Below are 23249 nucleotides of genomic sequence, written 5' to 3'. Positions count from 1 at the left end.
AGTCACAAGTATCTGGCAGAAACCCAAATAATAGCAACATTGGACAGACATGGCTTCCCCATGTCCAGGAACTTGTCCAAACCTCTTTTAAACCCAAATATGCTACTCGCTGTTACCATATCCTCCGGCAATGAGTTCCAGACCTAACTATTCGTTGAATGAAAAAATATATTTCCTTCTATTTGTTTTAAATAAATATTTTTAAAAGTATTTTCATGTAACTTCATCGGATGTCCCCTAATCTTTGTACTTTTTGAGTGAACAATCAATTCACGCCTACTCGTTCTACACCACTGAGGATTTTGTAGGCCTCAATCATGTCTGCTCTCAGCTTCCTCTTTTTTCCAAGCAGAAGAACCCTAACTTCTTTACCCTTTCCTCATATGAGAGGCGTTCCATCTCCTTTTGTCATTTTGGTTGCTCTTCTTTGGACCTTTTCTAATTCCACTATATCTTTTTTGAGATACGGTGACTAGAATTAAACATAGCACTCAAGGTGAGGTCACACCATGGAGCGATACAGAGGCATTATGGTATCCCATTCCTAATAATTCCTAGCATCCTGTTAGCTTTTTTGTCTGCTGCCACCGCACACTGGGCAAATTTCATCATATTGTCTACAATGACAACTAGATCTTTTTCTTGGGTGTTAACCCCCAAGGTGGACCCTAGCATTAGGCAACTATGATTCAGATTATTCTTCCCACTGTGCATCACTTTGCATTGTCTACATTAAATTTCATCTGCCGTTTGGATGCCCAGACTTCCAGTTTCCTAAGGTCTTCCTGCAACCTTTCACAGTCCACATGTGTTTTAACAACCTTGAAAAGTTTAGTTTCATCAGCAAATTTAATCAACTTGTCCTAATTTCCAGATAATTTATAAATGTGTTAAATTGCATCAGAACCAGTACAGATCTCAGCGGCACTCCACTATTCACCCTCCTCCATTGAGAGAAATAGCCATTTAAGCCTACTGTCTATTTTCTGTCCAATTATCAATTCCTAATCCACAACAGAGCATTGTCTCCTATCCCTTGACTTTTTAATTTTCTCAGGAGTCTCTCATGAGGAACTTTGTCAAATGTTTTTTGTAAATCTAGATACACTACATCGACCGGCTCACCTTTATCCACATATTTATTCACACCTTCAAAGAAATGAATCAAATTGTTGAGGCAAAACTTCCCTCAACTCTGTCCCATTAAACCGTGTTTATTTATGTGTTCCATAATTTTATTCTTTATAAATGTTTCCACTAATTTGCCCAGCATTGATGTCAGCCTTACCTGTCTGTAATTTCCTGGATCACCCCAGAACCCTTAAAAAAAATTGGCATTAACATTGGCCACCTTCCAATTTTCAGGAACCATGGACAATTTTAACGACGGATTACTAACAGCAGATCAGCAATTTCACGTTTGAGTTCTTTCAGCACCCTTGGATGTATGCCATCTGGTCTAGGTGATGTACTACTCTTTTAATTTGTCAATTTGGCTCAGTATGTCTTCCAGGTTCACAGAACTTTCTTTCAGTTCCTCCTCATCATTAACATTGAAAAACATTCTGGTACATCTTCTTCTGTAAAGAGTGAAGCAAAGAATTAATTCAGTCTCTCCACCATGGCCTTGTCATCCCTGAGTGCCCCTTTTGTTCCTTCATGATCCCACGGATTCTCTCGCAGGCTTTCTGCTTCTGATGTACCTGCAAAAGTTGTTACTGTGAGTTTTTGCCTCTGGAGCAAGTTTCTCTTCATATTGTTTTTTAGCCTTCTTTATCAGTTCTTTGCATCTAAGTTGCTGATGCTTATGTTGTTTCTTATTTTCTTCATTTGGGTCCTTTTTCCATTCTTTGAAGGACATTCTTTTAACTCTAATAACCTCTTTCACTTCACCCTTTAACCATGCTGGCTGTCGTTTTCTCTTCTTTCCACCTTTGTAAATATGTGGAATGCATCTGGTCTTTGCTTCCGAGATGGTATTGTTAAGCAACGTCCGTGCCTGATTTAATGTCCTAGCCTTTTACTGTAGGCTGTGGCAGTTTTAAAACTATGAGGGAAAAAGGTTTTATACTCTAGAAACTAAGCTGTGCTGCAACCTAAAGTTAAAACTCAAATTGGGGTTACCTGTGACCTATCAGCTCTGCTCTACACTGATGCTGTGGTAAATTTGCGCATAATCCTCTACTTGCTAGCCTATAGAACTGTAATAGAGACTTTAAAGGCTAAATGAACAATCAAAACCCTATTCCTTAAACTGCCTTTGCTAAATAAAAACAAAAATATTGAGATTACCTATTTAACTCTTATCTACCTTACCACAAGTTTAAAAGCAATTTCCCAGCAAATAATTTACCAATTAAGTTCTGTCCTGCTCACGGCACCTCTTCTGTTGATTGGTCCCTGTGGCTGGTTGTCCCAGATCATCTGCAGCGCTTCTTGGAGTTTGGCAATTGTTTGCAGCTTTGTGTGGATCTTGTGATAGGTCTCCAACATTGCTCCCCAGATATGCCAACAAATTTTCTTCACAGTGCTGAGCTTCCAGTTCTTTAGGTGATGTGCATCCACTATTGCCTTTGCTTAGAAACCTTTTTTACTTAGTGTCTACATTCTCATTTTGTCCGCTACCAGCACCTTGCCCATGATTGCCATTCTGACTCAAATTTCTTTAAAATATAATTTATCTATAAATTATCATATCAAATTTAAATTGTTTACTAAAGTCTACGTCATTGTGAGCTGATATCCTGTTTTTTAATTTTTTTTCAAATAATGGTAGTTTTACAGTGTAAATATTTTTGAACACATGAAAACCGCTGGGTGATTACGCTAAAAAGTCTGTAACTGTGCTGTGTTTTTAATCTTATTTTACTCAGCACGTAAATGTAGATAGTAATGACAAATAAAACTTAAATTTCACATTGAAATTCCAAGCAGTTGCTGAGAAAACAGCAAAAAACTGTAGGGGTTACTATTTTTTTTTTGCCTCTCTCAGTATATCAAACATATAAACGGCAAGTGACCGACTCACCTACAAATGCGCAGTAGAGTTGGAACGCTGAGAGGTAGAAGTCCAAGCCCTGCCTCCACCAGCAGTACAGCCCAATAGGGAGGAGGGCTTGGACATGGGCGTGGAAATCGGAGGAGGAGGGAGCAGGGAGGGAAGGAGGGGGCGGAACTGAGGGAAACAGACGCTGGGGGGGAGGGCAGGGGAGAGAGCAGGGTTGGTGGACGGGGGGGGGAGGGGGGAGGGGGGAGGCCATAGGAAAACAAAAAACTAGCCCGTTGTTACGGGCTTAACGGCTAGTATATTCAGATTCTTCTAAGTAGTCATAATGGATATCCATATGTGTAGTTTACCTGTTTACTGTCTTGCAGTAGCAATAAGATACGGTATATAAATTGAAGTAAATAAAAATAAATAAATATTGGCAGTAAGGGGAGAGAGACCACTTCAACGTTAGCACTCACAATGTTTTTAAGGGGGGCACTCCTCCCCTCCCTCCCCAGCCCACACAAACCTCTATGGTTTGTGAATATCATGAAACGCAAACCTTTTGCAGTTCTTCCTGAGAACTCCTACTATAAGCAGTAGGGGTTACAGTTAGGCTGCTCTAGGCTTATGTTATCTCCCTGTCTTCCATTTATTATTGTTTGTTTTTAAGTCTGTGGGGCATTGATACCAACTTTCTTAAAACTTTGTAGGTTATTGCACATAATAACCCAAATAAAGGTGTTTTAACTGCAGAGTTTTCATATTAACTGGTGGGATTTAGCTATGCATCTTTCCATACAGTTAATACAGAAATAATAAATATACTGTGTTAACACTGCTCTACATTATCTGCTGTGTTAATAGTCAACGTGTTAAGTGTGTGTCATCGTCGCCACCCTTTTCACATCCTGTTTCTCATTTGGAGGCTAGCATACGAATTAGTCCTTACTAAACATCAAGCTGCTGCATTAAGTGTTAGGATATACTAATTCCTATGTTAACTGCTTAATGCACTATAGTAAAAGAGGTCCACTGTTCCATGAATCTTAAATTTAACGCTTGTTTGAAGTGTAGACTGATTTTTTTTCATGTTTTTTTTTAGCGAATTACTGAATCCTTACAATATTGGTAAAAGAAAAGCACCCCCCCCCCCCAAAAAAAATCCCCTTCCCTCTTCTCCCCCCCCCCAAAAAAAATCATTAATTATAAAGCAGCCATTAAATCTGTACAGAGATTGACAATGGTTTTTTTTTTCTGTGGGTCTTGGTTCCTTTTTTTGTTTTTTTTGTTATACAGACATAACAATTTAGAAATATAAATGATGGCGGAAGTAGATAAAGAAAACGTGAATTATACAATGGCAAGAGGATGAAAACCAAGGCAGGCATGGAGCATTTCAGCTCAAAATAGTAGTGAAATAACCACTCTGAAAAGACAAGGGTAAAAGAGGGGTAACTTGAATGGCTCGGCAGTTACAACCCTGACCATCTTACTGGGCATAGGCCATTTCAGTCTACTATGCTAATGAAAACTGTTTTGCATTTGCAGAGTCACCATTTTTGAACTTCTACGATGCAGACTGTGAACCAAGAGGATCCTTAGCCTGTGAATCCTTAGCCTCACTCAATACTGAAAAAATTCTGGTAAGCTCTCTTTGTAAATAAGATAAATGCTAAAATCAACTATCAGTGCTGACCAGAAATGTCTACTGCCTATATGTAAAGCTCCTTTCCTGCCCCCATGAAGAGAGAAAAAGCACCTTCACTCCAATCAACTATTCGAAAGTTCTTTTAACTTAAATCCAAGAACTTTAAACCACCACACTCAGGGGATCCCTAAAGATTGAGGTAAATTTGGTAAAAACAAAACAAAGAAAAAGCCAGTGATCCAATTGCTTAGAAATTAAATCCAGTTCTTACACTGTTTCAGGTAAAGCATGCAATAGTGTATGTATGCAGTAGTGCCTTGAGCAATTTATTTACATTTTTAGTAAACACATCCTTGCTACAGTGATTGGTAACTTTTGGGTTAAAGCACACAAAAGCTTGTATCTAGCTAGACAGATGTCCTTTATCTACACAGTTGATTTTAGAGACATCCAACTCCAGCATTTCTGCCTTGAGGTTTGAAGTTCCTGATGTGTAGGGAATATCCAATTTGTACTAGCTCATCTTGCTCCCTTATGGGATGTAGGCAGCAAGCTGACATCAAGTGCTTTGCTGCTTTTAGCACAAAATGGAAACATCCAGCAGCAATAGGAGCTTTGCATTTAAGGTGGGACTCCTACCAGTTGGGGCTAAAACTTGTCCAGTTGGGTACTCTTTGGCTTATCCTTTTGCTCAGAAGACGACTAAATTATATTTTGAAGCCTCTTTCCGTGGCAAGATTAAGAAATAGCCAAACTAAGCATTGCCTGGGGCTCAAATATTTAACAGGGTACTGTCAGATGTACTGATTCAGTTGTTCCCAACCCTTATGTTTGTCTGTGCTGTCAAAATTTCACCATAGTATGTCTGCGACCACTGAAGTATATTATTCTTTTACTGTATTTATTGAAAACATTTATATATCGCCAATCACAAAATTCTAGGCTGTTTGTAAACATAATTTATATTCAGTTTATAATGTTTATCATAAAACAGATAACTTATACATATACATTATATGGCAGCACACTGAGCAGAAGGTGTTAACATATCATCGACGACGGCACCTAAATCCCTTCTTGGTATGTGACTCCTAACGTGAAACCTTGCATGACGTAGCTATAATTAGGGTTCCTCTTTCCCACATGCATCACTTTGCACTTGCTCACATGAAACGTCTTTGCCATTTAGACGCTCAGTCTCCCAGTCTCGTAAGGTCCTCTTGTAATTTTTCACAATCCTCCCGCGATTTAATGACTTTGAATAACTTTGTGTCATCAGCAAATTTAATTACCTCACTAGTTACTCCCATCTCTAGGTCATTTATAAATATGTTAAAAAGCAGCGGTCCCAGCACAGACCCCTGGGGAACCCCACTAACTACACTTCTCCATTGAGAATACTGACCATTTAACCCTACTTTCTGTTTTCTATCTTTTAACCAGTTTTTAATCCACAATAGAACACTACCTCCTATCCCATGACTCTCCAATTTCCTCTGGAGTCTTTCATGAGGTACTTTGTCCAACGCCTTCTGAAAATCTAGATACACTATCATCCGGCTCACCTTTGTCCACATGTTTGTTCACCCCTTCAAAGAAATGTAATAGATTGGTGAGGCAAGTTTTCCCTTCACTAAATCAATGTTGACTTTGGGGCTCATTTTCAAAGCACTTAGCCTTACAAAGTTCCATAGATTACAATGGAAATACGCCTCTTTGTCTCATTAATCCATGCTTTTGAATATGCTCTGTAATTTTGTTCTTAATAATAGTCTCTACCATTTTGCCCGGCACTGATGTCAGACTCACCGGTCTATAATTTCCTGGATTTCCTCTGGAACCTTTTTTAAAAATTGGCATTACATTGGCCACCCTCCAATCTTCCGGTACTGTGCTTGATTTTAAGAATAAGTTACATATTGCTAACAATGGCTCCGCAAGCTCATTTTTCAGTTCTATCAGTACTCTGGGATGAATACCATCCGGTCCAGGAGATTTGCTACTCTTCAATTTGTAGAACTGCCCCATTACATCCTCCAGGTTTACAGAGAATTCATTAAGTTTCACCGACTCGTCAGCGTCAAATACCATTTCTGGCACCAGTATCCCACCCAAATCTTCCTCGGTGAAGACCGAAGCAAAGAATTCATTTAATCTCTCCGCTACAGCTTTGTCTTCCCTGATTGCCCCTTTTACTCCTCGGTCATGTAGCAGTCCAACCGATTCTTTTGTCGGCTTCCTGCTTTTAATATACCTAAAAAATTTTTTTACTATGTGTGTTTGCCTCCAATGCAATCTTTTTTTCGAAGTCCTTCTTAGCCTTCCTTATCAGCGCTTTGCATTTGACTTGACATTTCTTATGCTGTTTCTTATTATTTTCAGTCGGTTCCTTCTTCCATTTTCGGAAGGATTTTCTTTTAGCTCTAATAGCTTCCTTCACCTCACTTTTTAACCACGCCGGCTGTCGTTTGGTCTTCCGTCCTCCTTTTTTTAATACGAGGAATATATTTGGCCTTGGCTTCCAGGATGGTGTTTTTGAACAGCATCCACGCCTGCTGTAAATTTTTGACCCTCGCAGCCGCTCCTCCAAGTTTTTTTTTTCCCCCCCATCATTCTTCTCATTTTATCATAGTCTCCTTTTTTTAAAGTTAAACGCAAGGGATGCATGTCTGCCAGGCTGGGGAGCTTGGTGCCTATGCCACAATGCTCAGGGCCTTTGGTCCAAGATGGGATCTCTGTGGTCAATCAATTATCTGGAGCTTAGAGCAGTTCATCAAGCCCTATTGACCTTAATTGATTCTCCAGGGTCACCTGGTCAGGATTTTGTCAGACAGTGTAACAGCGATAGTTTACATCAACAACCAGGGGGCACTCGAAGTGCGCTGCTGTCTCTGGTAGTGTACCTATTGTTTCAGTGGGCAGAGAGTCACTTTCTATTGATTTTGGCAGCTTGCATTGTGGGGACGCTGAATGTCCAAATGGACTTTCTAAGCAAGAACTCTAGACCCGGGGGGAATGGGAACTCTCCAGCAAGGTCTTTTCTGTGATCACAAAGAAATGGGGGTGCCATGCCTCAGCAGAAGAAGAGAGTATAGTTTGGAGGGCCTGAATGTGTTAACTCAACCGTGGCCAGAGTCGGGCCTGCTCTGTGTGTTCCCTCCCTGGCCGATAATTGGCAGGGTTCTTCACTTCATACTACATTATCCTGGAAAAGTGATTCTGGTGGCTACGGTTTGGCTCAGGTGGCCTTGCTATGCAGATCTAATTTTTCTTCTGGTGGTCTGAGGGTTCAAGGCCCAATTCAGATAGAGGATCTGTTCCTCTTTGGTCTTATGGCCTGGTTCTTAAGCTGTTGAAAGTGAGAAAGAAAGGTTATTTGGAAGAGGTGATCAGGACCTTGCTCCAAGCTGGGTTTCATTCTACTGCTGCTTATGTGAGCGCCTGGAGAGGCTTGATATTTGGCTATTTCTCCTGGCAGTCCTCGTTACCTCAGATTTTGGCATTCCTTCAAGAGGGTTTTAGAAAGGACTTTGCGTGTTCAGGTAGCTGCTCTAACTTGCTTTTAGAGATGCTTTCTACACCCTTCTCTAGTAGCTCATCCAGATATTATCCACTTTTTGAAAGGGGTTATTGACCTCAAACCTCCTTGTTCACCATGTCCAAATAGAATCTCAACTTTGTTCTAAAATCCTTTTGAGCCACTTCATAAGGCAACTTAAAGATCTCACCCTAGTCTATGTTTTTGGTTGCTATTTCTTTTGCTAGACTGATTTCTGTGTTGCAGGCTTTCTTGTAGGGATCACTTCCTTCATTTCTCGGAGGCAGGAGTAACTGTCAGAACAGTGCAAAACAAAGAAGGAAGAAACCTCCACGAATGGAACAAACCACCGTCAGATTAGAAAGTAGAGTTAATCAGCATATATTGGAACCAGATGATTCTTTATTATTCTTATGATCAGCAACTGTAAGTGAAAGAGGACCCGACACAGCTTTGTTTAGCCATAAGCATATGCCTGCGTCAGGGGTCAAAACAATCTTACTTTCCAATTTCAATGAATGAATAAAAGCTGGTTCTAAACTCTCTTGCTATTTAGGATTCAGTATCAATATAGCTCAGCAAGTGATGGCGCTTGGTATGCTGCTCAACACGGGATGCCTACTATATGCCTTTTACAGCAGTATTGCAAAACAATTCAGTTACTGAATTGTTGGAAAGGAACTTAGTGTCCCTGTCAGGGTATGAGCACAAAATTGCATGCCTTTTTGTAATCCTGTTTTGAGTTTTCCGAGTCTCTTTTTGGTCTTTATCTGCCATAATCTCCTATTACTGTTTAACTTACATGTTAAAGGTATTCTTGGATTACAACAGGATATTAGTCCTCAAAAAAACCCACCTTAATTAAGAGTTGACTTCTTCTAATTTAATAATTTACATAGAACTGAGATGTCCTTAGCTTTGTTTAAAACTCCCCTGGAACTTTAACAGCTTCTTCTGTGTTGTCTCCAGCCTGGACTCCTCCCATACATGAGGTCTAGTATCCTTCTCTCATAAATACATAAGTATTGCCATACTGGGACAGACCAAAGGTCCATCAAGCCCAACATCCTGTTCCAAACAGTAGCCAATCCAGGTCACAAATACCTGGCAAAATCCCCCCAAAAGTTCAAAACATTTTATGCTGCTTATCCCAGAAATAGTGGATTTTCCCCAAGTCCAATTTAATAATGGTCTGTGGACTTTTCTTGAAGGAAGCTGTCCAAACCTTTTTTAAACACTGCTAAGCTAACTGCCTTTACCACATTTTCTGGCAACAAATTCCAGAGTTGAATTGCACGTTGAGTGAAGAAACATTTTTCTCCGATTCATTTTAAATTTACTACTTTGTAGCTTCATCACATGCCCCCTAGTCCTAGTATTTTTGGAAAGCGTAAACAAATGATTCAAGTCTACCCATTCCACTTCACTCATTATTTTATAGACCTCTTTCATATCTCCCCTCAGCCATCTTTTCTCCAAGCTGAAGAGCCCCAGCCACTTTAGCCTTTCCTGATAGGGAAGTCATCCCATCCCCTTTATCATTTTCGTCGCCCTTTTCTGCACCTTTTCTAATTCCACTGTATCTTTTTTGAGATGTCTTTTATGCATACCTGTTGCAGGTTTAGTAAACAACTTTGTTTTATTGTCTCCATAATGTATGTAAAATCATTCTTGACTACATTGATTGTGAGGAATTGCTATTGCCAAACTATGGTTACGCTAGACAGGAATTGTAATTCTTTGTAAAAATTTTAACTAGGTGTTAAGGCTTTGTTTTATAAAGAGAGGATTTTGAAGGATCAGGACCAGCAATAACAGTATTTTGAATAGTATTCATAAACTCATTTTTCATCATCATCAACTTTGATATACTGCAAAGTAAAAAAAAAAAAAGTTTTTTTTTTAAAGATCATAGTGAAGTCAGCAAGGCTCTCCCACAAAGAAACAGAAGGATGAGGAATGTAACCAATAAAACCTTTATTCTTCGAGACCCGACATGGCACTGTGTTTCAACGTAAAGCCTACATCAGGGGTCTGTGCATGGAATCAGTTTGCTGCACCTCACACTGTCTCCATATTTTGGGATTTCGTCTTTTTAAAGACTGTTATCCAGATACATTTATGTTTATCAGTGATTTACATGCACAGACTCCTGATGTAGGCTTTACGCCAAAACACAGTGCTGTGTCGGATCTCGAAGAATGAAGGTTTTATTGGTTACAATTCTCGTCCTTCTGTTTCTTTGTGGGAGAGCCTTGTTGACTTCACTATTCCTCTTGCTGGTTTCTACTATGTAGTGACACACGGGCCTCTGCTTTCATGGCATTCCCTCCTTTATAAAGATCATACAAATAACTAAATAAAAAGACAGAGACTAGGGACCACAAAAGTAAAAATTACAATTCATTTCAATATGTTCACAGCACTATATTAAAGAAAAGAGGTGGAAACATTAGGAAAGAGTACAAGTCACAAGGACACACGTGATTAGAAATAAGGACTGCTGCAGTGCCATACCAAAACAAGGTCTTATCCTTGAGAAATTTTAATATTTGTCATAACCTTTTTAAATGCAGTTTTAAATTCTACAGAAAGAGGTCTCTGAATGTATAGAGGTAGTCCATTTCACAGTACAGGCATTACAACTTGAAAAACAAGAATGGTAAATAGAGTCCAGGTGAATCTGCATATGTGTAGGAATTATTCACAAATGTTCCTATGAGGAGAATGAAGAGCTCTAGAAGGAACATATGAGATTAAGCGTTGTACAAAAATGGAGGAATACCTGTATAGAAAGCCTTATGGGCTAGTGTAATCCTAAATGGTATGCAAGAAAACACGAAGTTAATATTCTTTAGATAAGGTGACACCACTTATATTTCTTTGCTCTATAGAGCAGTTCGATGGAGGCATTTTTTTATAATCTGAAGCTTATGAGGTTAAGCCTGGAGGTAAACCATGCAAAAAAAGAATTACAGTAATCTAAGCATGACAGAACTAAGAGTGAAGTAAAAGACAATTTTTCTATCAATCTGTGGCTGAATAGTTCTTGATTGCTATAGCGTAAAACAATTTCTTCAACATTTCAGAAGTCTGTAGAGAAAAGGACAATGACTTTCAAAAACAATTCTCAGTATTTTGATAGTGACCTTCAAAGGAATTGGTGTATCATAAATGATAGAAGGTAGAATACGATCTCCTGACCTCCCCCCCCCCCCCCATAAAATGGCATTTTGCAATCCATTGTGACTAACCAATTGGCAATCCTGACCAAACAAGAAGAAACATCAATCAAGAAAGAAGCAGAATGTGAGCTTATCGGAAGATGCAGTTGTATATCTTCTATGTATTAAAGAAAATAAAACCCAAATATTGTATGTCTGAGAAGTGCCAAAGGAACCAAATGCATATTAACAGAATAGGGCCAAGAATAAACCCCTGAGGAACACTCGTAGTGTAGGGAAATTGGAGCAGAAACAGTTAGCCTGGTGAAACTGAAAAGACCTATTGGACACTTTTAAGAACTGTACCTGAAATGTATTGAAAGAGAATAGAATAGTTCACTAGGTCAAAGGCTGCAAATAAATCCTAAGACATCAGTTCCTCTGTCAAAGTTCAGCCTGACAAATCAGAAAGAGCCAAAAGGGTAGGTTTAGTGCTAGAGAATACATGAAGTCTGGTTTGCATCAAAGAACATTAACAGCGTCCAGATAGGAACAGAAAATATTTCAAATTTTAGTATCACTTTTTCATACCATTGGTTTCCCAGAACTTTTCCCCAGACCCTCACATTTCTACCTACATCTTGTTTTACAGAAACAAGCAAACTTATTTGCTGAACAAAAGAGGTTTCCTTTCGCTACTGAGAATGAGAGTATCAATAAAGAACTGGGTGAGCTATTCACTTCATATGGTTCATACCTTTTTTTGTCAAGAGAGCACAACCAAAGTGACTTTGTGAAAAAGCTGAACTCTAAATATCAGGATCAAACTTTGTGTTCACTGTAGTTTGAGATGTTTTATTGCTGGTTATGGATTTCTACTTCTAATCTTACATTACCAAAACAAAATAAATTATTAAATATACATTTTCAAAGTGAAGCTAAAAACTGAAATGGAATTGTTAGTTTTAGAACAGACAGATGAAGAATGTGATGTATGTAATCTATTTGACAGAACGCATTTGCATGGTCTGAAAAGGTTACTTGCTGTTGAGTAATGAGACTGACAGGCAGTGCTCACACAAAGGTATCGGATGCCCTAGGCAAAATTTAAAGAAAGTCAGAAGAAACGCCCTCAGTGAATAGCAAAGGAAAAGCGGAGACGGTCAGGATGGAATAAAGAATGGCCACAGGAGTCACGCAATGTATAAAAAGGATGGTTTATTGAGGGGTTGACCTGCCATGGCAATGTCTCAGCATCTGCCTGCATCAAAGGTCCTCTGTTATTTGTCTCTGGAATCATTTAAAAGTGATTTGCATGTAGTATAGCATCAAAACTCAAAATGGAAGTACTGAAGCACCAGCGTCTGCTTTTAACTGTTCTACTGGCCGTGTCTGCTTTTCCTTTGCTAGGCAAAACTTCAGCAATGGCCCCCTTCTCCCCTGGAGTGATTCAGACTCTATTCCCAGGTTCGCTTAAAGCTCTAATCCCCTTCCCTCCACCAAGGCTCCAACTTGCATCATCACCCTTTCCCTTGCCTCCCCCATTCACGCCCCCTCTCCCAGGTGGCTAGTATGAGCATCTCCCTCCTCTACCCAGCCTCTGCTGTGCTTTTTGCTGCTGTCTTCCTCCCCTGTAGACTTATGTTGCGTAGGGGTGGGCATAGCAGTGCTTGAGTGTGGGCCTATGTTTAAAGACCCTACACCACACTGAGTGTAGCATTTAAGTAGTCCTGTCCTGCCATGTTGGAACTGTGCCACTGCAGCCAAAAGTTTGCTACCCACTCAGATGCCTAGTGGCAGGATCAGCCCTAGTGACAGGTGTTAAAATACTTTGAATCTGTACAGGAAAATTTATGGGAATTGAAGTTTTGATGTAAATTAGAAATATTCTTTCCATTATATAGCTTCCCACTGTTCCAGAACTTGTGGGGTAGTTGTCCAGCAGATGCAGGTAGAGAACTGAAAACTGAGCTGAGCATCTCTCTCTTGGTATCCTTAGTATTTTCTGTCTCCAGCAGGTAGATAGACACACTTTTCAGCCTCTGGTTCTGACTGATTTGCTCCTGGTGTAGTTGGTAAACTGGTCTCCAGTTGAGCTTTGTGGGTGGTTTGAGTTTGCAGAGTCATATCTGGAGGTCTTTAGATCCCTGTCTCTGGTGCCACACAAATTTCCTTCTTCTCTCCATTCAGCTCTCCCCTTTTCCTGTGAAGCTGTCCTTTACCAGCAAAACAACCTTTAAAAATAAGAAGGAAAGAGGTTTATTAGAGAGTGTGGGACAGAGTATCAGTCCTGATTCTTTCTCATCTGGGGTAAAACTTGTGGAGACTGTGAGCTTGGAGAGAGTGAGAACGGGCACCATATTGTCAAGGCCGATTTGACAGTGAGGAACAGCCTCTGTCTGATCAAGCACGGAGCACAGCCACCATTTTACAACCTCTGGGCCCGACAGAGCATTCAACTGCATTGGGCTCTGTCAGCATTCGTTGTCAAGGGATGGTCCCGGGTCCAGTTCACAGAGGCAGTGGGTTCCCAAAGAATACACAATCCACATGGGTTTGGATATATATAGAAAGTATATTGCATTTGCATATATATATAGGCTCACAGCACTTAGTACAGGTATTACAATGCTGTATCGGTGTGTGTGTTTAGATGGGAATCAATGAGAGAAAGAAAGGATAGTGGTGTTCAGAGGAAGAGAGACGCTGTGGGGTAGAGCTGGAGAAGAAGGGGGGAGCAGCGAAAGAAAGAAAGAAGAGCCTAAGAAAGCAGAGCCCTGTGCTCTGAGAGAGAATTGGCAAATGTCCTCCCAGAGTAACAGATACCCCTTCTTTCTTGAGCAAATCACACATACCAGTACGCCTCCTTAAGAAGCCTTCATGCGACCCTACTTGTCCCTATAATTACCGACCCATCTCCCTCCTTCCTTTTCTCTCCAAATTACTTGAGCGTGCTGTTCACCGCCGCTGCCTTGATTTTCTCTCCTCACATGCTATTCTTGACCCACTACAATCTGGTTTTCGCCCTCTCCACTCAACCGAAACTGCGCTTACTAAAGTCTCCAATGACCTATTACTGGCTAAATCCAGAGGTCAATATTCCATCCTCATTCTTCTTGATCTTTCCGCTGCTTTTGACACTGTCGATCACAGCATACTTCTCGATACCCTGTCCTCACTTGGATTCCAGGGCTCTGTCCTTTCCTGGTTCTCTTCCTACCTCTCCCTCCGCACCTTTAGTGTTCACTCTGGTGGATCCTCTTCTACTTCTATCCTTCTGACTGTCGGCGTACCTCAGGGTTCTGTTCTTGGTCCCCTCCTCTTTTCTATCTACACTTCTTCCCTTGGTTCATTAATCTCATCCCATGGCTTTTCCTACCATCTCTATGCTGATGACTCCCAAATCTACCTTTCTACCCCTGATATCTCATCTTGCATCCAAACCAAAGTTTCAGCGTGCTTGTCTGACATTGCTGTCTGGATGTCTCAACGCCACCTGAAATTAAATATGACCAAAACCGAGCTTCTCATTTCCCCCCCCCCCCCCCCCAAACCCACCTCCCCGCTCCCCCCGTTTTCTATTTCTGTTGATGGCTCTCTCATTCTACCTGTCTCCTCAGCTCGAAACCTTGGGGTCGTCTTTGACTCTCCTCTCTCCTTCTCTGCTCATATCCAGCAGATTGCCAAGACCTGTCTTTTCTTTCTTTACAACATCCGTAAAATCCGCCCCTTTCTTTCCAAGCACTCTACCAAAACCCTCATCCACACCCTTGTCACCTCTCGTTTAGACTACTGCAATCTGCTTCTTGCTGGCCTCCCACTTAGTCACCTCTCCCCTCTCCAGTCGGTTCAAAACTCTGCTGCCCGTCTTGTCTTCCGCCAGGGTCGCTTTACTCATACTACCCCTCTCCTCAAGACCCTTCACTGGCTCCCTATCCGTTTTCGCATCCTGTTCAAACTTCTTCTACTAACCTATAAATGTACTCACTCTGCTGCTCCCCAGTATCTCTCCACACTCGTCCTTCCCTACACCCCTTCCCGTGCACTCTGCTCCATGGATAAATCCTTCTTATCTGTTCCCTTCTCCACTACTGCCAACTCCAGACTTTGCGCCTTCTGTCTCGCTGCACCCTACGCCTGGAATAAACTTCCTGAGCCCCTACGTCTTGCCCCATCCTTGGCCACCTTTAAATCTAGACTGAAAGCCCACCTCTTTAACATTGCTTTTGACTCGTAACCACTCGCCTCCACCTACCCTCCTCTCTTCCTTCCTGTTCACATTAATTGATTTGATTTGCTTACTTTATTTATTTTTTGTCTATTAGATTGTAAGCTCTTTGAGCAGGGACTGTCTTTCTTCTATGTTTGTGCAGCGCTGCGTACGCCTTGTAGCGCTATAGAAATGCTAAATAGTAGTAGTAACTCATTTCTCACCCTCACACCTTTCACTTTTAGTGGAACTCATTTCTCAGCCCCATTCTCAGAATGAATGATCCCTTATCCTTCCTGCTGCCTGTTTTACCTTATTTTCTTAGGTTGCAGCTCCTGGTTTCTTCCTCCTCCTGTCCCTGAGACCTGATAGCAGTGGGGTGTCCATTAGATTCCACCTTCTTTAAAAGTACAAGGGCTTGTGCCTTCAAGGGGATGAACTCGGATGAGATTCCACTGTTCTTGATTTCTCTTCTCTTGATATCATTGACCTTTACCACTGAATAGCCCTCTAGGAGATGGGCTGCTGGGCAAGGATTTGGGTTGCCCCACTAGGAGTGTGAAAAATGATTTTCCAAAGCGAGGATGTCTGGCCAATTCTGGCAGACTTGACAGGTTTGGAAAGAAGATTGAGGCAACAGGAATGATGGATGGAAGAGGGAGAGAAATTATAGGGGAAGGCTTGTATAGGAAGATAATAGCACAGAAAGCGAACAAAATTAGAGAAACTGTTGAAGGGAAAATATTCCTGGAAGTAGCATGGCAGGGAAGAGATGGAAGGATAAAGGAAGAGGTTGTAGAAGACTGTGTGATGAAGGGACAAGAACTTTTGTTGCTTAACCAAAATCTATCGTGGAAAAAAAATGTTGAACTCTCAATGAAAATTTCTTGGTGATTAGTTATTAAATTTAACAATTTCACTTGTCTTTTGTATATGATTTTGATTTAGAAATTTTGTTTTGTTAGCAATTGGATATGTATTGATCAGCAGTGGACTGTATGAAGAAGCAATACAACATTTTTCTTCAATGCTGCAGGTAATTTTAAATATATGTGTATATTTTTATTATAATTAGGGTAATTTCAAAGGCATTTCTGTGGGTAGGCCAATTGCACAGAAATGGCTTGTTAAAAAAATTCTCCATCAAATATCTGAATAAAGTTAAGCAAATACCGCTTCTATATACATAAGTTTTTAGTTGCTGTTTGAAAAGATGATTCTGAGAGTGGGGTTTGGGAGCAATTTGCACTTTTTAACATACTTTTGAAAATTAAAATGTGTTCTCCAGATAGCAAGTGTAATTGTGACTTCACAGTCTTCCTGAAGTAATTTTCAAATTGGGACGTATATGCCTGCTTCCATTTTGAAAATCTGCAGTGAAAAATGCTTGTTATGTCTGCACAGTTGTAAAAATCCCCCCCCCCCCCCCCCCCAAAGCATCAGTGATTGCAGAAGAAGTGCGTTTAATGGAATAGGGGGAGGGGGTAGTGCTTCATCTGGAATTGCATTGAAACCCAAGTATAATAACTACTTATTCATCAAATAGGTCTCCAGCTGAGAAGGTTCATATAAATATATTTCTTAGAGGACAAGCAGACCTATAATTCTCATGTGTGGGTAATGCGATCCACTTTGCCTGGTCCAGAGTTTGTATTGAGCTTTTCAGAGTTTTTTGAGCGCAAGTTGAGCTTCCACCTTGCATGCGTGAGTGCCTTCACGCCCACCATGAGAGCTCGGGACCAACTATTCTGTTTTTTCCATGGTGAGGAGAGGAGACAGTTTTTCCCACTTCTCACAGCTACCGGTTTGGATCTCAGAGCAAATTTTTTTTCTTGGTACCTTCCCGGTCCCTTTAAGAGTTCCCCCCCCCTTCGGGGTGCGTTTTATTTCCTTTCCCTTACATTTTAGCATTTTTTTCCTCTATTTTTATTCTTTTTATCTCGCTCAGCAGGCCACATTTAGGCCTGAGCACTGGTCAGGTTTCTCCCACTTTTTCTCTGGTGCTTTGTCCCTTTTTCCACACCATTGAGTCTTTTGATTTAGCCATGGCTGTTGTTCCTTCCTTGTCATCGAAAGTTCCCAGTGGCTTTAAGTGCTGTAGCAAGTGCAATGGGATTATCTCTGGCAAAGACACCCAATCTTGATGTCTTTAGTGCTTGGAGCCTTCTCCCCTTTCTAATTGTGTTCTTTGTCTTTGTATGAAGAAAAGAACCCAGTTAGCGAGAGAGGCTCAAAGAGAGAAAAATTTTGGAACCAGGTCCGAAGCCTTGACATCAGTGTTGGCATTGTGGTTGCATCAGGTGCGTCGGTCTGTATGGCTGAGAGGCCCCTTAGATACTGGGAGTGACCGTGTATCGATTGGGTCTCCACCTACCTTAATGCTGGCTGCTGTGCAGGCCCCCTGGGACCAATCAGCATCAGACCTGACCCCAAGGTGGCATGAGGATTCGACGACGTCCTTGTCAGCACCAAGGAGCGTCAATGCCAGGTATAAGTCACCCTCGACGCACTGTGCTGGGAGCTCCCCTTGTACCTGAGAAGCATTGGCGTCGGGAGGATTGTGCCTCCTCCATACTGGAGGAGCTGATGCATGGGTCTCTAGACAGCCAGGACCAGGCACCTGCTTTGACACTGAAAGTTCAGCAGCTTGTGTGTACACCGACGCCCCTCAATGAGTGTTTCTAGGCCTTGCTCCCTGAGCTGTTGGCAGGGTTCATAAAACAGAGTGCATTGGCGTCTGGGGTGCTTGCATCTGCCAGGGAAGTTAGAACCCTGGACTCCTGAGCAGATTTATCAGGCCTCTGTGCTCATCTTCCAGTTCCAATCGTACCAGTTCTACATGAGCCTGTACTTGTGGTCCTTGGTGCGTAGTATGTCTGATTTGTCAGATTCTCTCCCACTGGAGCCGACTGAATTGCTTGCCAGCTAATCAAGCAACAGAAAACAAGTTGTTGTAAGTTCTTGGCCAGGGGCGCCTATGACTCTTTTGATGTGGCATCCAGGATTTCTGCTCAAGAGTGTAGCAATGTGCAGTCTGTCATAGCTGCATGTCTCTGACTTGAACCCACAGAGATTGGCGGATGCTACCTGCCGGGGGGTGGGGGGTGGGAATAATCTTTTTGAAGAGAAGGTGGAGGAGGTTGCTAACCTCATTAAGAAGCACACTGATCTCATCAATACTTTCTCACACTGGACTCCTTCAGCAGCTGCCTCCTCATCCAGGAAGTTTTTGAGCAAGTTGAAAAGGGGTACTTACTACTCGTAGAGATGTAGATACGCCACTTCTTCTTGCCAGCCTCAACAGGCTCAACCCCAATGTGCTTGTTCTCGTCAACAATTCCTAAGGCCAAGACAGCTCCCCAGTCAAAGCAGGGGGGCAATCTTTTGACTGGCTCCAGCAGAGCATAGTTGCAGTAAAAGTGACCATCCCGGAAGATTTGCCAGTCAGGGGGAGCCTGAAGATTTTTTTTTTTTTTTTTCCAAGAAAGATGGCCTCTTGTAGCCTCCAACCGGTGGGTACTTCAAATAGTTCGTCTCTGTTATTCCCTGCTTTGGCGACAGAGACCACCAGATTGCCCACCGAGAGCAGACCACTTCATCTTTCCGCACAAGCACATATTTGCAGAGGAACTCTCCGCACTTCTAAAGGCTCATGCTGTCAAGCCTGTTCCACCAAGAACTCTCCATGCATCTAAAGGCCCATGCTGTCAAGCCCATTCCACCAGAGGAAGAAGGAAAGGGATTCTATTCCATGTACTTTGTGCAAAAAAGACAGGAGGGATGTGTCCCATCCTAAACCTAAGGGCCCTGCCAAAGAAAAGTTTGTGATGGTTTCCCTGGGCATCCTTCTCCCCATGATTCAGGAAAATGATTAGCTGTGCTCTTTCTGGACTTAAAGGATACTTATACTGACATCCCGATACTTTCCAACTCACAGGAAGTATCTCCGATTTTGACTGGGGACACGTCACTTCCAGTACCTCGTGTTGCCTTTTGACCTCACGTCGGCTGCCAGGCTCTTTACCAAGTGTTTTGCAGTAGTCGCAGCGTCGCTATACAGACCGGGAGGCCAAATGTTCTCCTATCTGTATGATTGGCTGGTGAAGATCACGTTGGAGGACGGTGCTCAGGAGTCCATATGGAGGACTATTCGGGTGTTAGAGCTACTAGGGTTTGTTTTAAACTATGCCAAGTCTCATCTGATTCCTGTCCAGCAATTGGAGTTCATTGGAGCCCTGCTAGATACACAGCGGGCATGAGCGTTTCTTCCTTTGACGAGGGCAGACACTCTTGTCTCCCCTACCACTCAGGTTCAGCACGGCAGATGTTGAGATTGCTGTCCATGTGTCACCGATGGCATGTGTACATATGAGAATATAGTCCTAGTGGTTTCAGGCCATGGGGAACCTGGAGGATGTCATGCAGTGTTCCCAGAGCTGGTTCACTCTCTGCTTTGGTGGATGATTCGATCCTATCTTGAGGCCCTCTTAGGCCTGATCTCCGGTCGGTATGCGTTCCCAGATTCCTGGTCAAAGAAAAGTTCATGATAGTTTTCCTGGGCACCCTTCTCCCCATGATTCAGAAAAACGATTGGCTATGCTCTCTGGACATAAAGGATGCTTACACACACATCTTGATACTTCCAGTTCACAGGTAAATATCTTCAATTTTGGCTGGGGACACATCAATTCCAGTAATGTGTTGCATTTTGGCCTCATGTCAGCTCCCAGGGTTTTCACCAAGTGTCTTACAGTAGTCGCAGCATCTCTACACAGACTGTTCCCCTATATGAGTGATTGGCTGGTGAAGAGCACATCAAAGGACAGTGCTCAGGAATTCATGCAGAGAACTATTCGGGTGTTGGAGCTACTGGGGTATGTTTAAACCCCCAAATCCCATCTCCATCCAAGCCAGCCAGCAGGTCACAGCTCAGCAGAGGTTGAGGTTGTTAGGCCACATGGCCACCACCATTCATGTGACACCCATGGCATGTCTTCACATGAGAACTGCGCCGTGGACCCTAGCTTCCCAGTGGTGTCGAGCCTTGGGGAACCTGGCGTATGTTATCCAGGTGACACCAGAGTTGGTTCAGTCTCTGCTTTGGTGGACAATTTGATCCAATTTGACTGTAGGAATTCCATTCCAAATTGCTTAGCCCTAGAGGGTGCTGATGATGGATGCATCCCACTTGGGCTGGAGAGCTCAATTAGATGGGCTTTAAGGTGCTTGGCCAGCCCAGGAGACAGATCTCCACATCAACCTTCTGGAGCTACGGGCAGTCTGAAAAGTTCTGTATGCTTTCAGAGATCGGCTGCTGAACCAAATTGTACTCGTTCAAACAGACAATCAGGTTGGAATGTACTACACCACACCCGCTGTGTCATTAGGCCTTCCGGATGTGGCACTGGGCAGTCCAGCATGGGATGCTCCTCAAGCCCACTTACCTGACGGGCAGAGCCGACAGCATGGCCGACAGACTGAGCAGGGTCATTCAACTGTATAAGTGGTCTCTCAGCATGGGCATTTCCCATGAGATCTTCCAAATGTGGGGCACCACCTTGGTGGATTTGTTTGCCACTCAATTCAATCACAAAGTCCCTCAGTTCTGTCCCAGGCCCATGACAGACTAGCGTCAGATTCCTTTCTCCTTCATTGGGAGACTGGTCTTATGAGTAACCTCCCATCTCTTTTGTGAAGAAGTCTGCTGAAACTCAAGCAAGACCGAGGAACCGTGATCCTGATTGCTCCATACTGGCCCTGGCAGATCTGAATTCCTCTTAGTTGTCCTCTGAAGAACCTCGGGGATTGGAGTGTTTTCCAACCCTCATCATGCAGAATTTGGGATTGCTTCTCCATTCCAACCTCCGGTCTCTGGCCCTCACAGCCTGGATATTGAGAGGTTAGAATTTGCTTCCTTGCATCTTCCTGGGGGGTGTCTCCAAAGTCCTGCTGGCTTCAGGAAAGATTCCACTAATAGGTGTTTCTCTTTCAAATTGAGGAGGGTTGCCATCTGGTGTGAGGGCAAGGGCCTAGATCCCCTTCTTTGCCCTATATAGACTCTGCTTGAACACCTTGTACATCTCTCTGAGTCTGGTCTTAAGATCAACTCTGTAAGGGTTCACCTTAGCACAATTAGTGCTTACCTTCATCCTGTAGTGGATAAGCCCATCTCTGAGCAGCCTCTAGTTGTTTGCTTCATGAGAGCCTTGACTTTGACAAATTCTCCTGTTAAACCTCCACCTGTATCATTGGACCTCAACGTTGTCCTCATCCAGCTGATAAGAGCTCCTTTTGAGCCACTCTATTCATGTCACCTGCAGTACTTATCCTAGAAGGTCTTTGATTTTGGTGGCTGTTACTTCAGCTCACAGGGTCCGTGAGCTTCAGGCCCTAGTGGCGGATCCACGTTACACTAAGTTTCATCACAAAAGAGTAGTTCTCCACAAGCACCCTAAGCTCCTGCCTAAGGTTGTATTGGAGTTCCATCTGAACCAGTCGATTGTTTTGCCAGCATTCTTTCCAAAACCTCATGCCCATCCTGCCAAAAATGCAGTGCACACTTTGGACTGCAAGCGAGCATTGGCCTTTTACTTGAAGCGGACTAAGCTCTTCATACAGTCCACCCTGCTTTTTGTTTCTTTTGATCCCATCAGGATTGGGGTCACCATCAGGAAACACACAGTCTCTAATTGTATGGCAGTTTTCATTTTTTTCACTTATACCCAGGCTGAGCTGACTCTCTTGAGGGTCATATGGTGGAGGAGTGGCCTAGTGGTTAGGGTGGTGGACTTTGGTTCTGGGGAACTGAGGAACTGAGTTCAATTCCCACTTCAGGCACAGGCAGCTCCTTGTGACTCTGGGCAAGTCACTTAACCCTCCATTGCCCCATGTAAGCCGCATTGAGCCTGCCATGAGTGGGAAAGTGCGGGGTACAAAAATAAATAAATAAATAAATATCAAGGCTCACAATGTTAGAGCTATGGTGGCGTCGGTAGCCCAGTTGAGGTCAGCCTCCGTTGAAGAGATTTGTAAAGCTGCAATGTGGTCTTCAGTCTACAGATTCACCTCTCACTCTTGCCTTGAGCAGGATACCCAACGCAATAGTCGGTTTGGACAGACAGTGCTGCAGAATTTGTTTGGGGTCTAGAGTCCAATTCCTTCCCTGCCCTAAGCCCGGTTTGTTGTGTTCCAGGCTGTATTCTCATACATTTGTCTATAGTTTCAGGTTAATTAGTATCTAGACTTCACTGTTGTGAGGTCCAATTGATCAACGTTGCTATTTTCAGTGAGTCTGATAGCTAGGGATTTCCACATGTTCAAATATGGCCTACCTGTCCTTGGAGAAAACAAAGATACTTATCTGTAGCAAGTATTCTCTGAGAACAGCAGACCATTCATTCTCACATACCCTCCCATCTCCCCTTGGAGTTGATCCCATGGTATAGTAATGTACTGCTGGTCCCGTGCTTTCATGACGGGCGAGAAGGCACTCATAGATGTGCAGTGGGGACACTGCCCATGCTCTTGAAGACATATTAGCTTTTTTTATTCTCCACAGTGGGCGGCATGGGTGATGTCACCCACAAGTGAGAATGAATGGCCTGCTGTCCTTAGAGAATACCTGCTACAGGTAAATATCTTTGCTTTAGCTCCTGTATATATCTATATGGGAAAAAATTAAAAAGGAAGTGGCACCA

General features: G+C 42.6%; 1 protein-coding gene across 1 annotated transcript in view; it reads left to right on the top strand.

The window, feature by feature from the left end:
* Positions 1–23249, top strand: part of TTC13 (tetratricopeptide repeat domain 13) — a 182176-nt gene that overhangs the window by 12105 nt on the left and 146822 nt on the right. Inside the window, 3 exon segments of the mRNA XM_030194686.1 lie at positions 4541–4635; positions 11995–12070; positions 16518–16588. Of these exon segments, the coding sequence (XP_030050546.1) occupies positions 4541–4635; positions 11995–12070; positions 16518–16588 (242 nt within the window).

The sequence above is a fragment of the Microcaecilia unicolor genome, chromosome 3 (assembly GCF_901765095.1).
Source record: "Microcaecilia unicolor chromosome 3, aMicUni1.1, whole genome shotgun sequence".
Lineage (NCBI taxonomy): Eukaryota > Metazoa > Chordata > Amphibia > Gymnophiona > Siphonopidae > Microcaecilia > Microcaecilia unicolor.
The sequence above is the reverse complement of the archived record's forward strand: the minus strand, read 5'-3'. Positions and strand labels throughout refer to the sequence as shown.